This window comes from Typopeltis vanoorti, chromosome 12 (assembly GCF_054136105.1).
Source record: "Typopeltis vanoorti isolate ZY-2024b chromosome 12, IOZ_Tvanoo_1.0, whole genome shotgun sequence".
NCBI lineage: Eukaryota > Metazoa > Arthropoda > Arachnida > Uropygi > Thelyphonidae > Typopeltis > Typopeltis vanoorti.
This window is the reverse complement of record NC_143560.1, coordinates 129,168,403-129,183,761: the sequence shown is the minus strand read 5'-3', so window position 1 is coordinate 129,183,761 and position 15,359 is coordinate 129,168,403. Positions and strand designations below refer to the sequence as shown.

Sequence of the window (15,359 nt, the reverse complement as noted above, 5' to 3'; positions counted from 1 at the left end):
AAGGAAATAAGCCAGAATGTAAAAATTATAGAACAGTTGTCTTGATAAGTCACCTTGGTAAAGTGATGATGATGATATTGACAGAAAGATTGAGGACACAATTGGAAGCATACCTTGCAGACAAGCAAGCAGGATTTAGGAAGGATAGAACTACAATTCAACGGATTTTGATGAGGTTAATAGCAGAAAAAGCTAGGAGAAAAAACAAAAACATATATACTTGCTTTGTTGATTTTCAGAAAGCATTTGACATTAGCAGTTCTGGAATCCTATGGAATTGATAAAAAAACTAATAGCTATATTAAAAGATGTTTATCAGAATGCAGTTGCAGCAATTAGAATAGGTGATGTTTTGGGGAAATGGTTTAAAACAAGCACAGGTACTAGACAGGGAGACCCAATATCACCAAGCATTTTCATCGCACATTTAGAAAGAGCAATGGAGAAAATTAAGGAAGATGCAAAAGGAATATCAGTGCATGGCATGAGAATTAACAATCTGAGATTTGCAGATGACATTGTTATTATTGAAGAAGACGAAAGAGAACTACAAAAAACACTGAAACTGTTAAAGGAGGAAGGGAAGAGATTTGGACTTGTTATGAACTTTGAAAAAACAAAGACAATGATATTTGGTGAGAAGAATACGAAACAAAAGATACAAGTGGATGGAACAGATATAGAAAATGTAGAATAATTCACATATTTGGGAAGTAAACTGACATATGACTTGGACTGTAAAAAAGAAATAAAGATCTGGATTGCAAAGGGAAGAACAAATCTGAAGCCCATGGATAACATCTGGAAAAGTAAAGTGATCAGTCTGCAAACAAAACTAAGAGTATTGGAAACATGCGTCTTCAGCGGTGTACTGTACGGATCTGAAACGTGGGTAATAAATAAAGAATCAAGAAAAAGAATTTTGGCATTTGAAAGAACTTGTTACAGGAAGATTCTAAGAATAGGATGGGTACAGAAAATCACCAATGAAGAGCTCTATCAGAAGATACAATCAAAACAGAATCTAACGCAGAAGATTATAAAACGGAAGCTGCAATTATTTGGACACATCTGTAGAATGAGTGAGGACCGGAAGATAAAGACATTTATGTTTGGTGTTTTGGATGGTTTAAACAGAAGAGGTAGCCCATACAGAGAATGGATAGACGATATAAAATACTGGTGTGGAATGGGTGTACAAAAACTGTGACACTGTGCACTGGATAAAGAAAGGTGGAAGAAGATAGTGAAACAGGCATCGAACATCAACGGGCAGTGAGCCCATTGTTCGTGATGATGATGATGATGAAACAATGCCAATATACGATTTCGAACGAGGAAACAAAATCCATTATTCGACACTGACGAACTGAGATAATTTACTGTTCATCTGAAATCGAAGTCAAAGTGCGTTGTTGCTGTCACGAAGCAGTGTTCAGAGTTACTCCGACTATCTGCATGGCATTAATGTATTTGGAATGGCGAAAGTATTGTCAGAATTTGGAAGGATGAATAACAGCTATTTTATGACATTTTTGGAACCGCAAACTGAGCAAATCATATTCGTGAAATGTATTCCTGGCACAAACACGATTCCCATAATTGGAGAAAAAAATATCTTGTAGTTAATACAACTTCTGTGAAGTGATGATGGCTTCCTGTCGTCTAGAAAATCAACTTCTATGATGGGATGGGATTTTGGCTTCGTAGATATGTTCGAGGGTTCACTTCATCGTCCGTTTTTTTTTATGAAAGCAGAATATTTCCTGTAAAGAAATATTGGAGACATATGCTTTAGTGCTCTCTTCATGGATAAACCAATACTACAATACAAAGACCGCATGGTCCTTGTCCACTTCTTGCTCGAAAATAGAAACGTTTTTATAAAGGCAAATCAGCGCTTTGCTATTTTTTGTGTGCGAAGGGAGAGAAATGAGCAGGATGCATTTATGACAGATTATATCACGCATATCTGCTGTTGGAAGAAGAACAACATTACGAAATGGTGATCCACCCCCCACCCCACACACACACATCCTCTTTGGCTCCATTACAGCGAAATCGTCTAGACAGAGGTCGTCGTGCAATCGCTCATGTAGACAACAGCATTGTGCAAGACACTACCCAGAAGTGTGGCTTCGGTGAACATCTCGTCTGTTCTCTGGATGCACACTTCGCTGACTTTCATCGCCATAAAGTTGTTCTAATCATCTAATTGACAATATGAAGATCTAAATGACCGCTCACTAGGGACAAACTTATGCAACAGATAACCCCAATATTTTTTATATAATAAAGGAGTATTCTGTCTTCATTGCATAACTTAGTCACATCATTTCGACCAACTACACCCATTAATGTTGCTGACATAAACATGACTCATCAAGCCGAAACTTGCAGATGACGTGAGTTCCAGGGGTTAGGCCCTCAGAGAAATATTTCTGCCTGTGAGTTCAAATTGAATCGGGATAAATAGCATGTATATCACAAAAATAAAATTCGCAAGGTTCGCATCGCGACCTTCGGTGTAAATTCGCACTAATCTGCAACCATAGGTTAAATTGTGAGGTATATTGTAATTGTGTGTGTGTGGGGGGGGGTGATTGATTGATGCTTAGGAAACTTTTTGAATTTGGTAAAAGATTACGAAATGAAATTTACGCAGTTTAAACTTTTTATTTCGTTGTGAGAAAGCGAAGTAAACTTCTTATAAATACAGCTCCTAAACAGAAAACTCCGTGGGTTTCAACCATCTAATAACAGTATATTTTCACTGTAATCGAAGGTTAGAAACGGCTTCTAATGTTACCCTCCCCCATTCACTCCTCCTTGCTCGGCTGGATGCATCATAGCTATCGATTATAATTGTTTTGTAATTGGAAAACAAGATAATCATAGCGTTTCTTTTTACTTTATCCTCTCCCTTTGAACATGTATTAGTCCCTAATTATTGAAAATGATAACTACGGCTGTTAGACTAGCATATCGTTTCTATCCTTCTGACCAGTGCACGCCTGTTTTACGGGATGAACAATGCGGCTTTCTGAGTGAGTAAAAAGCTCTGTCACCTCTATATTTGTCTGGGAACTGCAGCTTAAAGTTTCTTTACTCCTAGATTGCACAAGCCTATTTATTATTTTTAGTTCAAAAATGTTTCATAAACACGATTTTATGGCACTGTTTATGTAATATTCATTCTGTAACTGTCAAATTGTGACGTAGTTCTTCGCCATATTTAAACACTCAATATTGGTTTCAGTTAGAGATTACTTTGAAAGATAGGACGCAAATGTTGTTTCCTTGAAGTGTAGTAATGAATAAATTTGACCGAAGTGGGAAAGCTGAAGGTGCAACTAAAGTCGTAAAACAAAATGAGCTCCCCCTATATTTCTCTCTTTCACAGTTTTGAGAAACAACTTTGGAATGAGTCTTGATTTATGAGCAGCTGACAGCATGAAATTTAACAAGCCCAATCATCGCCTTTTGTACGAAACATTTCAAAATTAAAGAAAAAATTCTTGTTTTGCTTAGAAAAAAACTGCGTGCTGCTCAGCAGAACACTTCCTGAAATGTACCATTCCGTCAACAAGTCTTATGGCGAATATTTTACATGTTTGATCATAAGAAAAGTTGATTGCCCTATAAAGTTCAACGCTTAATTATGAACAATTAATTCGCAAACTAAAGTAATGTGATTTGAATTTGCGCACTGCTTACAACTTTACAGATTGTGACAGGCAACCATCCACTTATCAGCTGGAATAAACGCAGACCAAACTTCCAAAAATTGAGTAACGAAATCCTTTGAAGATGAGTCAGGGATTGCGTGGGAATTTTTCTCTAACTCACAAGATTGAGCTCATAAAAGGGGGGATATTTTTCTATCTATTTACATTATTTTTTACGTTGAATCCAGTATTCTTTTATATTTTCCACACGTTTTCAATTCATGGTAAAGAAATTTGCCAAATTGTTATTCGTATAACGAAATTTCCAGGAAAACAAATTCAGCGAAATGACGCGTGCATTAATTATATTCCTTGGCATGTTCTCTATCGATTTCATTTGTGCCTTGTCTTCATTCCTTTGTCATGTTTATTAGTTATTCCTTGCTATCATGAAACATTTCAAAACTGACCTGAGCTTCAGTAACTTTGATCGGTCACTGCTGTTGTTCGTCTTCCTTTTCGAAAATGTGGAAAGAATTCGTGAATCGCAGTATAAAGTAATAAATTACAAATTTAAAATGAGTTCACAATCTCATTTGTTAAATGATTGAATGCCACCTACAAGGAATTTAAAGTCTATGAGTGGCTGTGTTGTTCTTTGCTTGAAACCTAAAAATTGTGTCCCCACTGTAGGGCATTTAATATCGGAAAGCGATTGCCGAGGTCTTTTCAACGTTTCATCTAAAGACAGAGATTGAAAAGTAGCTGTAAGTAGAATGAGTAATGTACACATTTACAAAGTTATGTAAATAGCTTTAATTTTTGTAGTTTCATAAAAATAACCTTGAAAACGTAAAAACGATAAGTTGCCATTTATCTTACCTCCAAATAATTCCCTGTTCCGCGTGCGATTAACTACCGTACATATCCACGTCGTTAAGCCTACTAGGTCACTCTGTATCGGTCATTGTTACTGAGGAATTAAAGACCAAATTTCTTGACCATCATGACAACAAATACCTTTATCTTATCATTCTTTGCCTTGGGTAGATTACTGGAAGGCCAACGTTAAAGCGGAGAGAGACGCACAATGCACGGCATAAAACATTCGCCACTCCGTAGCACAAGAATCTGGAGTCTCCATGTGACTGATCGATGCACGAGGAATGTCTGTGCGTCGCCAGGTGTATGCGCAGAAGCAACAACGCCCTGTGCACGAAACCCAGATAAATAAGATCGAGTTTCAGCTGTAATACATCTCATCTGGCGAGATATGTTGTGCAGTCCGAATGAGAAAGGACTAAGCAAATAGAAAGGACTCTTCTCTCATCGTTTTCTTGTCTGCTGTGGATTAAAGAACAGCCATCTACTCAAACTCAAATAATGTTTTGCTGCCTTTAAGTCCCGGGGTACGATTTTTATCGCTTTCTGCCGAACTTTCACTCACAGGCAAAAATGTCTTCTCTACAGCTACGCCTCACTTTCTTATGCCCTGAGTTGTTTCAAGTATTCGGTTTAAACAACTAGAAATAAATTTACGCTTTGGTATTGTCAACTGGGAGGGAGCAGTCTCCAGCGAGTCAAGAGAAGTTTACTGTTGTGTAGGGAGAACTCCTAGCTAAGAAAAAAAAATCTTAATTATTCTCGATCGCTGAAAAAAAAAAAAAAAAACTCGGTGAGGTCTTGTTGGTAGCTGTAGAAAATGGTATGTCACCAATCAAAAGCAAAACTTGACTGAAGAATGCTTTCCGACCAATCGTAATCTGCCTGCTAGTTGTAGACTAGCATTAAATACCGAAATATTTGAGCTACCATTTCCCAGTTCTCAGTCTAATCGTACTCAAGGATGAAATGCTCAGTAATAATGATTTTATTCGTTCGGTGTGTGTGAATGCCAACCAGTCCACTTACTGGACGCCTGAAATGTCTTTAAAAAATTTCTTGGAGTAGGTTCTTCGAACATATAATTCTCGGTACGCTTCCGGCGCTGTATTCAGGTTTCGTGGCCTGAATATGTATTTTTATGATAATTGTATCTAGCCTTTCGTGGATACAATTATCATAAAAATATGCATGCGAATTCACTTTGTATGATTTTTATAATTAAAGTAACCATTCTGAAGTAAAAATTAAGAAGTAAATAAACTATTACTTACGTATGGCGGTATGAAATTCTTCACTTTCATCTCCATCTCTTGTCTTGGTTTTATCTGCACGAAATGTAATAATCAACGCTGTAATCTAGTTGTGTAATTGCTTACAATAAATTCAATTAGATAACTATCTGTTGCTAATTTCAGGCAAATACTTTAATAAACAGGTACACTGATGCTTTTATTTCATCGGAAAGTTCCTGTAGATCTTAGTATATGTTTTGGTAGAAAACGAAGCAAAAGAAGTAAATTATTACAAATTCCAACAACTTTATACGAGTTCCATGGTGTGTGTATATATACGCACAGCCACACTACAAGAGTATTTAGATGTCTCCTCAGTTCGGGAGAAGGACATACAGCCAAAGCTATTGATTAAGAATATGAAATCAGCGCCTATCGTGTGTCTCTTAATTACATGCGCAGTATTCTGAAGCATATTCGCTTATTTTGAGGGAAGAAAAACCAGTTTTTTGGGAAGGGAAAATCCTATTGGTAGCAGGAGTTTTTTCTCCATATTAGACCAACTAACCCACCTTCAGCTGAAAACTCTTATAAAAGTTCTTCGCATCCTACACGGACTGAAATGTAGGTTTTTCCAACTGAAGGACACGTGTCGCTTCGTCGTCGTCGACCTCTGGAATTAACAAGGATCTTAATCCTCGTTCGAGTAATACTCATGTAAGAATAAGCAAATAGTGCTGAAGCTTTCTTAATGACTAGAAATGCGGTGTGTATTGGATTAGGAAAACTACCGGAAATGTCAGTATTTTCGCCTTTCTGTGTGATAGGCGACCGCTACAAATGCCTTCTTCAGTAGTTAGCGCACATTTTAGCAGCAAAAATCTGTGCAGAATTTTCAAAGTTATCTGCTTAATAATTTGATGTCTACTATAAGTGGAAAATTGATTGCAGATGGAATTTAAAAACGATGTTTGCACAATACAAGCTGCCCCAGCAGGAATCTATTAAATTCAATCGATATTTGAAATTTAATTTCAGATTTTGATTCCCGGAGTGATTTAAAAAAAAACTTCTCGACGAAGATTCCATTCGTAACTGGTGTGGGAATGGTAACAGCAACTGTAATAGTAAGAAGAATTATGGAACCGTGCCACTTCCAAACTTCTCGAGTGCACTGCATCCCTATTGTTAACTTTAGCGCACGTACGCTGACGTATTCACGTGCTAAGGGTTAAGGGCAGGAGATCTAGCTGAACAAGGTTAAGAACCTCCTCGGTGAATTCAACTGTTCAGATGTTGACCTTTCCCCGTTTTCCCTTGCGTGTTAAGTTCAACTTCTGGTCGCGACATTATAAGTTGGTTTCTCTGAAACGTAATTAAAGCTCTCGTAGGGCGGATAATCCCACCTCCAAAGTGCATCGTTAGCTTTCAGCTGGGTGTGTTCTTCTGGACGGTTTGCCAGTTAGCAGAATGAAAATAATTCCGTCGCCGTATGGGACCAGTTAATTGACCTTTAGATGGGGAAAAACTTGTGAAGGCTCTTTTCTGGCAAGTTTCTGATAATCTCAGTTCAGATAATCAGAAAACTGTTAGGGAAAAAGGGGAAGAACTCCCTTAACACAGACACATACGCCATGTCATCAATTAAGGAATCCCCAAAAAGATCAGAGAGCTTGTTTTACAAATAAGCCGTCGAATCAGTTAAGGCAGGCTTATTTTGTAAACAAGCCTTAATTGCTTTGCTTTACAAAGCAGTTAAGGTATTTGGCTTATTGATGCTGTCTTTAAACACGTCCCAAAGTCTACATGCCACCAATGTTTAAATCCAAGACAGAGAAGAAACTGTGCAGGACAGTTGAGTTAAAATAAGCCTGGATGGGGGGGGGGGGTTTGCGTGATTTTCTGGATAAAAAAGTGGCTAACACACTTTACATTTATAAGCTCCCAAAATTATACACTATGTCGACAAAAGTATTTGGACACCTTACTTGTCATGCAAATTTAGATCCTACCACATGCAAAAAACATTCAGAAACGTTTGCGTAAGTCTGATTATAAAAGATGAGATGTGCTGCATGTTTTGCACTGTATCAAACTGCCGCGTTCAGGTGAAGTGAGTCTTCTAACATGGGATGGTAGTTGATTGTCACGTCAGTGGTCTTACTGTCCATAGCATTGCTACCTGTCTCAGTATACTGAAATACACCGTTGCTTATGTCATTCGTAGATGGAATGTTGATGGTGCTATCACAGCAGGCAGACACCCTGGGAGACCACCGACACTCACTGACCGAGATCGACAAGCTCTGTCTCGTAATGTTCGACCATCCCGCACGTCATCAGCAACGAACCTCGCAGTCAACCAGTAAAATGCTACAGGGACATCTGTCAGCACTAGAACTATCCGCAAAGAGTTGTATGCCTTAGGTTACTACTTAGGGATTACCTTAGGTTACCGACAGAGCTACTGCGAACAAGCCACACGTCACTCCCCCCTCAATGACAAACGAGATTTAGACTGATATTTTCCACATCGTTCCTGGACCGTAGATGATTGCAAAACGGTTCTGTTCTGTGGAGATTACCTGGGAAGGGAACGGTTCCAGCAGGATTGCATCATTTCAACTGTCCAGTTTGGTGGATGCTCGGTAATGGTATGGGGGTATTTCAGATTAACGGAGCTTGGTCCATTGGTGGACGTGCCCAAAACCATGACGTCTGATGGCTACCTGGACAACGTCATGCTTCCAAGACTGGTTTCCACAAAACAACGTTGAAGTGCTGGATTGGCCGGCTCAGAGTCCAGATCTCATCCCACATCGTACATCTTTGGGACGAATTTGAACACCAAATTCGCTCCAGACCACAGTGGCCGTCATCAGCAATGGGGGATAGCTTTGCGCGAGGAATAGAAGAAGATTCCTGTTGATACGTAGCAGAATTAATTGAAAGCATGCCTCGCAGGATAGTTGTTGTCATTCAAGCCAAAGGTGGTCCAACGCTATTAGAAATATAATTAAAACGCATTTTTACCACAACTAAGGTGTCCAAATACATTCTGTCAACATGATGTATAAAAAATGAAAGTTAAACATTTTCATCCAGCTGAAAATATAACTGAACTTAAAATATAAGTGTACAATATCACAGTTTCAGTTTCAACTAATTCATTTTCCCACGATAACTGAAAACTTCCTACGAACTTAAGTTTCTCAGTGTCATAGTGACTGTCTTGCACCGGCGAACTTAAAAATGTTAAAATCGCACACTATTCATCTGCTACTGCGTTAACAAAAATAAATAAATAAATACAAAATAACTTCGTTCGCGTATCATCAGTGAGCGAGAAGTTGAGTCTCTTGGGAGGACATGCAAAGACGGCAGCGTGTGCGCGCAGCTTAAATTGAATATTGCGTACGACGTGTTTACAGTTTCCTGTAAACACGTCGTACGCAATGTTACATTGAAAGGTTAGCTAGCATATCTTTAATAAAAGTACGCCTTTAACCACGGTAAGACCAATAAAACACAACAGAACACAGTTTTCTAACCAGAAAAAAGTAGAAAAAAACCTGTATAACCACGACACGTGTAGTTGGGTATCCTTCAGTGTACCACTCCCCAATTGGGATTTTTCTTTTTGTCTTTTAATGTAAATTTCAGAAAAAAAAATCGTAAATCTATCTCGCATTAGTGCCGTTTAATAATGTAGAAATTAGAAATCCTCTTCTACAGACCAAACCTGAAACTTTTTTTCCGACTACTCTGGTCTTCGTAAGCAGTTTTACGGTAGACAATTTCATCGTCCAGTTTGATCATCATCATGTACCACCTACAAGACATTCCCGACAATCTCTGTCCGCAGTAAGGTTCGAATCCATAGCAGACTAGTTTGAAAATTAGAAGTGATATCTACTCGACAGTTAATGAAATTACTATTGATCTCACCTCCTGGAATTAGACGTATATTCATATAAACTTTATCGCTTCAACATCACTCAAGAAATGTAACTCCTGAAGTTTAGCGGAGTTATCCTTGGTAGAAATACTCTTGGCAACGTTTTTTTTATTCTTCTGGAAGCCTTAATTATTTCGTTCTTCTCAATCGAATTACAATCATTGATCATTAGTCTGATTTCGGAATTCTGGTTGGAAAGACCGGATTAAAATTTCATCGTGAAAATTTCCTCCACCTTTTCAACTAAGTCTGAGTTAGCTGGAATTTTAGTGAGGTTTTTACGCTTCTGGCCTTAGTTGTATGGGCACTAATTCATCACTGCGAGAGCATAGTCTATGGCATCATTTTGGGTGGGGCCAAGAGACTATGAAGGTACTCTGAAGTTATATGTCAGCTAGTTACAGATCAAATTACCTTTCGAGTTGTGTGGGTGTGCGCGCACAAGATGAAAAAAGTCAAGAAAACGTAGCCTGTTTTGAAGTTTGAAAAGTATTGATTTTTTTTCTTCTTCTTCTCGTACTGTTTCTAGGTGACCCCTTCACCCGGAGCCTTATTTTACGGCCTTATTACGGCTAGGAAACTAGTCATCTTCATTTTCCTGTCGTGTAGAAGTCCGTGTTTAAGTTGAGCACGCGACAACGATATTATACTGGGAATTTCTCTGAAAAGTACTCATTTGTACGACGCCTGAAATAGGTCATTCCCTTCTGCGCGAGTCTTTTGGGGATTGAGTCACGTTCATGTTGGAACTGCCAGAAAGAATCTACACGTGTGCTGCGTAAACTCTCTCTTGTTGAGAGTTATATTTTTCTTTGCCTCTTCTGTGTTTGAATCTTGACCCCCCCCCCGCGCCTGTTAGTCTTAATATTTTCATTAATTTGTGAAGTGATTCCGTTTCTAATTTCTGGTATTCCTTTCCTCCACACTTCGAAACATATAGATGTTAGTATTTGGTCCCAAATATGTGCAAAAGTGTGAGAATAACGAAGCACTTTTTTTAAAAAAAAAGGTAATTTAATGTAGTATAAGGAATATGTACATTAACATGCACACCTGATTCATATGCAGTGACGGTTATGCATATTCCTGCCTATTCTTTTGACACTGCTTAAGCAATTTAATTTAAAAAAAAAAAGTTCAGGCATCTTTGCATCTATATAGAAAGAAAGCAAACAATGCTTGACTGATTTAAGAATAATAATTTTGCATTTCCCAAAAGATGCATCATTACACATTCGTCTCGGAATTATAATACGTCTTCTGGCAAATTATTATTAATGTGGTAACCATCAGCCGTGGATTGACAACTAAAATAGAGACGAGGAATTACTTGAGAGACGAACCCACTATTTTAAATTATAATTAAAAACATTGCTTTCTAGCGCTAATTCATTAAGAGCATCCTCACTGTTTATTTTATTGTCTTTCACACCCGACATGATTAACACGATACTATACACATATAAACATAAACGAATAGATATTTATAAATTTTAAAACAAAAATACACATTTATGAAAACATTGCATTGCGAGTGAAGTTCATTGAGAACTAGCGAAAGAAAAATTCCTTATATAAGTGGATATTAGATCCAGCATTATTTCAAAGCCGAATGTAGAAACTATGAAAGTTTCGCAAAAATAAGTTGCCCAGGGAGCTTACGGGAATACACTCACCGGCATTCACGAGTTGCCTTATCGCGGACCACTTAGAAAACATAAGAGTCGCCGAAGCATTTATATATTCGCTTTCTATTCGTCCATTTTGAAAAGGTGTCACTGGCCTGACAGCTGTTTCGAATTGGTCGGTTGTCCTCAGAGACCACGCAGAAACCTTAAAAGAGCAAAAACTCTTCAGTAATAAGGAACTTGAAATGTCGGAGAGGTGTATTTTTCGTAAGCGACTCTCGGTCGGTGCGTAAAAGTATTTACTTCACTTATATAATTTGTCATCGCCGAATTGAAGCCTTTTGGTTCTTTACTTTAGTACGAATTCTTTATTTATTTTAGTCTTTATCACATTAAAAGAGTAATTGAAAAAAAAAAGGAACGAGTAATTGAAAGAAGGATACGGCGGGAAACAAAAATTGGCGAGGAGCAGTTTGGATTTATGCCAGGAAGAGGGACAACGGATGCAATATTTGGGCTAAGGCGATTGATGGAGAAATATAGGGAGATGCAGGTCGAGCTACATATGGTGTTTATAGACCTGGAAAAGGCATACGATAGAGTGGCCAGACAGGAGGTATGGAGGTGTATGAGTAAGAAGGGGGGTGTCGGAAAAATACGTGAGGTTGGTGAAGGAGATGTATCAGGAAGCGAAAACTCAGGTCAGATCAAGTGTCGGCATGACAGAGGGGTTCCCTATTGTCGTAGGGCTCCATCAGGGATCAGTTCTGAGTCCCTACCTCTTTGATCTGGTCATGAATGTACTAGTGGAGGATATCAAGAAGGAGGCGTCATGGAGCATGATGTTTGCTGATGATATTGTTCTCTGAGAATCATCCCTAGAGAAGCTTCAAAAGACCCTGAAAGAGTGGAGAAAGGTATTGGAGGAGAGAGGCATGAAAATAAACCGGGTAAAGACCGAATATATATCAATGGGGAATGACGAGGATATGATCATACGACTCCAGGGTGAAAGGTTAACTTCAGGGAAGAAATTCAAGTACCTCGGATCGGTCGTCAAGAGGAATGGTGACCTGGATGAGGAAATACAGCACTGAATAACATGTGGCTGGATGAATTGGAGGAAGATGAGTGGGGACCTGTGCGACAAGAGTGTGAGTTGTAAGATGAAAGGAAAGCTGTATAAGATGGTGGTGAGGCCGGCGATGCTCCGTGGCGCGGAGACGTGGCCTATAACAAAGGCACAGGAGAGGAAGTGGAGGTGGCGGAGATGCGGATGTTGAGATGGATGAGTGGTGTGACAAAGAAGGACAGGATAAGGAATGACTACATCAGAGGGGCGATCAAGGTGGGATCGATGGGTAAGAAGGTACAAGAAAGCAGGCTGAGGTGGTTCAGTCATGTAGAGAGAAGGAGTGAGGAGTATGTTGGTAAACGAGTAGAACGTATGCGGGTGGAGGGAAGAAGGAAAAGAGGTAGGCCCAAACTCAGATGGAGGGATAAGGTGGCAGAGGATCTTAGGGAGAAAGGATGGAGTCGGGAAGATGCCCTGGACCGGAGAATCTGGAAAAAGAAGATTAAAGATGGGAACGCCGACCCCGTTTAACACGGGATAAGACATAGCGAAAGAAGAAGAAGAAGAAGAAGAAGCCTTGATCACATTAATTAACGTGAGCAATTCAAGATATGACTATGTAAATATAATTTCTCAGTCTGTTTCGGATGCGTTTTAGTTTTGAGAAAGACCTCTCATATATCTGGTTTAACATAAGGTTAAACCAGATATAAGAATTTATGAAAGGCAGATTGTAACGCATCTGCGTTTCATAAATTAAACTTATCAAAGGCAGATTTGCAAGATTTACAATTTTCGATAGCAGTGATAACATTTTCATCGTAGTTAGCATCAGTATCAATATTTCCGTCGCTATTCAGTACTTCTTCAATTAAGTCTTGAACTGAATATGCTCCATTTTCTTGTATTATTTCTTGTGTGACATCGTTTCTAAATTTTTCTTACATTTAATTTTAGAAGGGCCATTTTCTGGAAGATGGTCTGAAAATATTCAGACCATCTTCCAGAAAAGTATTCCAGAAAGAAGGTATTTTACAAAGTTCTTCGTAAAATACCTTCCATTAAAAGAAGGAAATAAAATACTCTGTCGATTGTTACACGATGTTTCTTTTGGATTTCGCTGCATGTTATCGGAACCAATTTCTCCAGGAATCTTTTAAAAAAAAATCTAGTCCATTTATTTTTAAAATTTGTTTCAGCAAACAAATCGACGTTTGCGATGTCTAACCTTTCATTTGCCACAGTTACCAGTTTCATGCTGCAAGAGGAACTTGTTCCAAATTTCCTGAAATTTCAAAGTTATCACGCGTACATTATAAAGCGTATCGTCTGATAAGCTTTATATTTGAACGGCTGACATTGCAGTTGCAGAACAGGGCACAGTACCAATCTGAAGAATTGGCCACAACTCAAACACATTCATATGCATGCTTTGCCGAATGTGCCGAGTATAATTTTTTTTTTTTTTTTTTTTACGATCGTATTTTCTGAATAAAAATGATGCTTCAATGAGTTTAAAAAATGGTAGATATTTTGAAACATTCGCACTCCGGCTCGTCAGAAATTCCGGGTAGTCCCCAAAACAGTAAAGAACGAGTGATCGTTTCCAGTAATGAGTTATTTGTACACTCATCAACTTCGAATGAGCGCCTTCACAGTTTTGTCGGGCACACTAACGGCATCCGTGTTACGAGGATCAAGTTGCAGCCATGCCTTTTCTACATCTGATGTACTTATGTATAAGTGTATAAAAATGTTCATTGTTTCCTCGGCCTACACTGAAAAGTTGGAGAGAAAGTTGAAGTTTAGATTATTGGAAGCTCCTGTCAACAATTCCTGGTCAAATTCTTTAATCTATTTTGCAAGGAGTCTAATATTATCAGCTCTTACATTTCGATCTTCCATTAGATCTTTTTCTTACCACTCTGGCATCAAACACCTGTTTCAAATAGTCCTTCCTGTCTTTCCCATTCTGTTTAAGGGACCATATACGACTTTAGCTCCACTCGCATCATCCTGAATGATAACAACATCAAGTTCTTTTTTAAATATGATTCTGCCACTGTTCCATCTGTCCTCCCTCCACTAAACTTTCTCAGAACTCATATGTAGCTTATATTTGATCCGCTAATCGGTTTAAACGGCTTATAAATTGCTAGTTTAATGTTTGTTTGTTTTCTAAATTCTTTCTCGTTCAACACAAATTTACTCAACTGGCTCACCACTGTACTAGCTTCACTAAAAAACTAGGTGCTCAGTGAACTCTGTAACCAACGTAACTGAAATAAAACAGATACGTTGACATAAAAGGCATGTATTACTTTTTTATTAGTAATCACTGGAATTTTTCATCGAATGGGAAATAAAGTTCTACAAAGTCCTGTTTCACGAAGATTAGCATTCAACTTCTTTCTAGCTCCCATCGTCTAAAAGGTTCTATAAAGCAGTTGTGTATCGAGAAAGGATACGCCATTGCATATTAGAGTTCTCTTTGATGATGTTTAATGCATTCTGTTACATCTGCTTAATTATAGGGCAATCCATATTTCTTATAGTTGTTCAAGTCATTCAAGAGATTCATGTAATCAATGACAAAGAATCGTCTTCCGATATTGTTGAAGTTCTGCCATGGTTTGGAGTTTAAGTGATCCGTTTTAAACAGCTATAAGCAGAGTAAAGTCTTCTATAGCAAAGGGAAGATTTGCTTGCTTAACACAGATAACATGATAAAAATTGTGCTTAAGACCCACTGTTAACCGAGAAAAAGTAACACGATCTAGCTTACCGATTAAGTATATGAAGTGATTTTCCCTGAGATAATTGTCGTTCAAATAAGCTGCCCAAAAAAGCCCATGTTAACAGTTTGAGACTGCAAGAAAAAGAATTATTGAGGCAAGTGTTTTGCGGTAGGGG

At 38.3% G+C, this 15,359-nt stretch overlaps 1 protein-coding gene across 3 annotated transcripts in view; it reads right to left on the bottom strand.

Moving 5' to 3' along the window:
• LOC150101223 (uncharacterized) overlaps positions 1-15,359 on the bottom strand; it is a 158,130-nt gene that overhangs the window by 108,679 nt on the left and 34,092 nt on the right. For 2 of the 3 annotated variants that reach the window (XM_090401586.1, XM_090401585.1), the window contains exon 3: positions 5,825-5,878. In XM_090401586.1, the coding sequence (XP_090257712.1) occupies positions 5,825-5,860 (36 nt within the window). In that variant the 5' untranslated portion in view covers positions 5,861-5,878. Of the gene's footprint in view, positions 1-4,550; positions 4,683-5,824; positions 5,879-15,359 lie in introns of those variants that run through there. The other variant, XM_090401587.1, reaches the window with a different exon arrangement.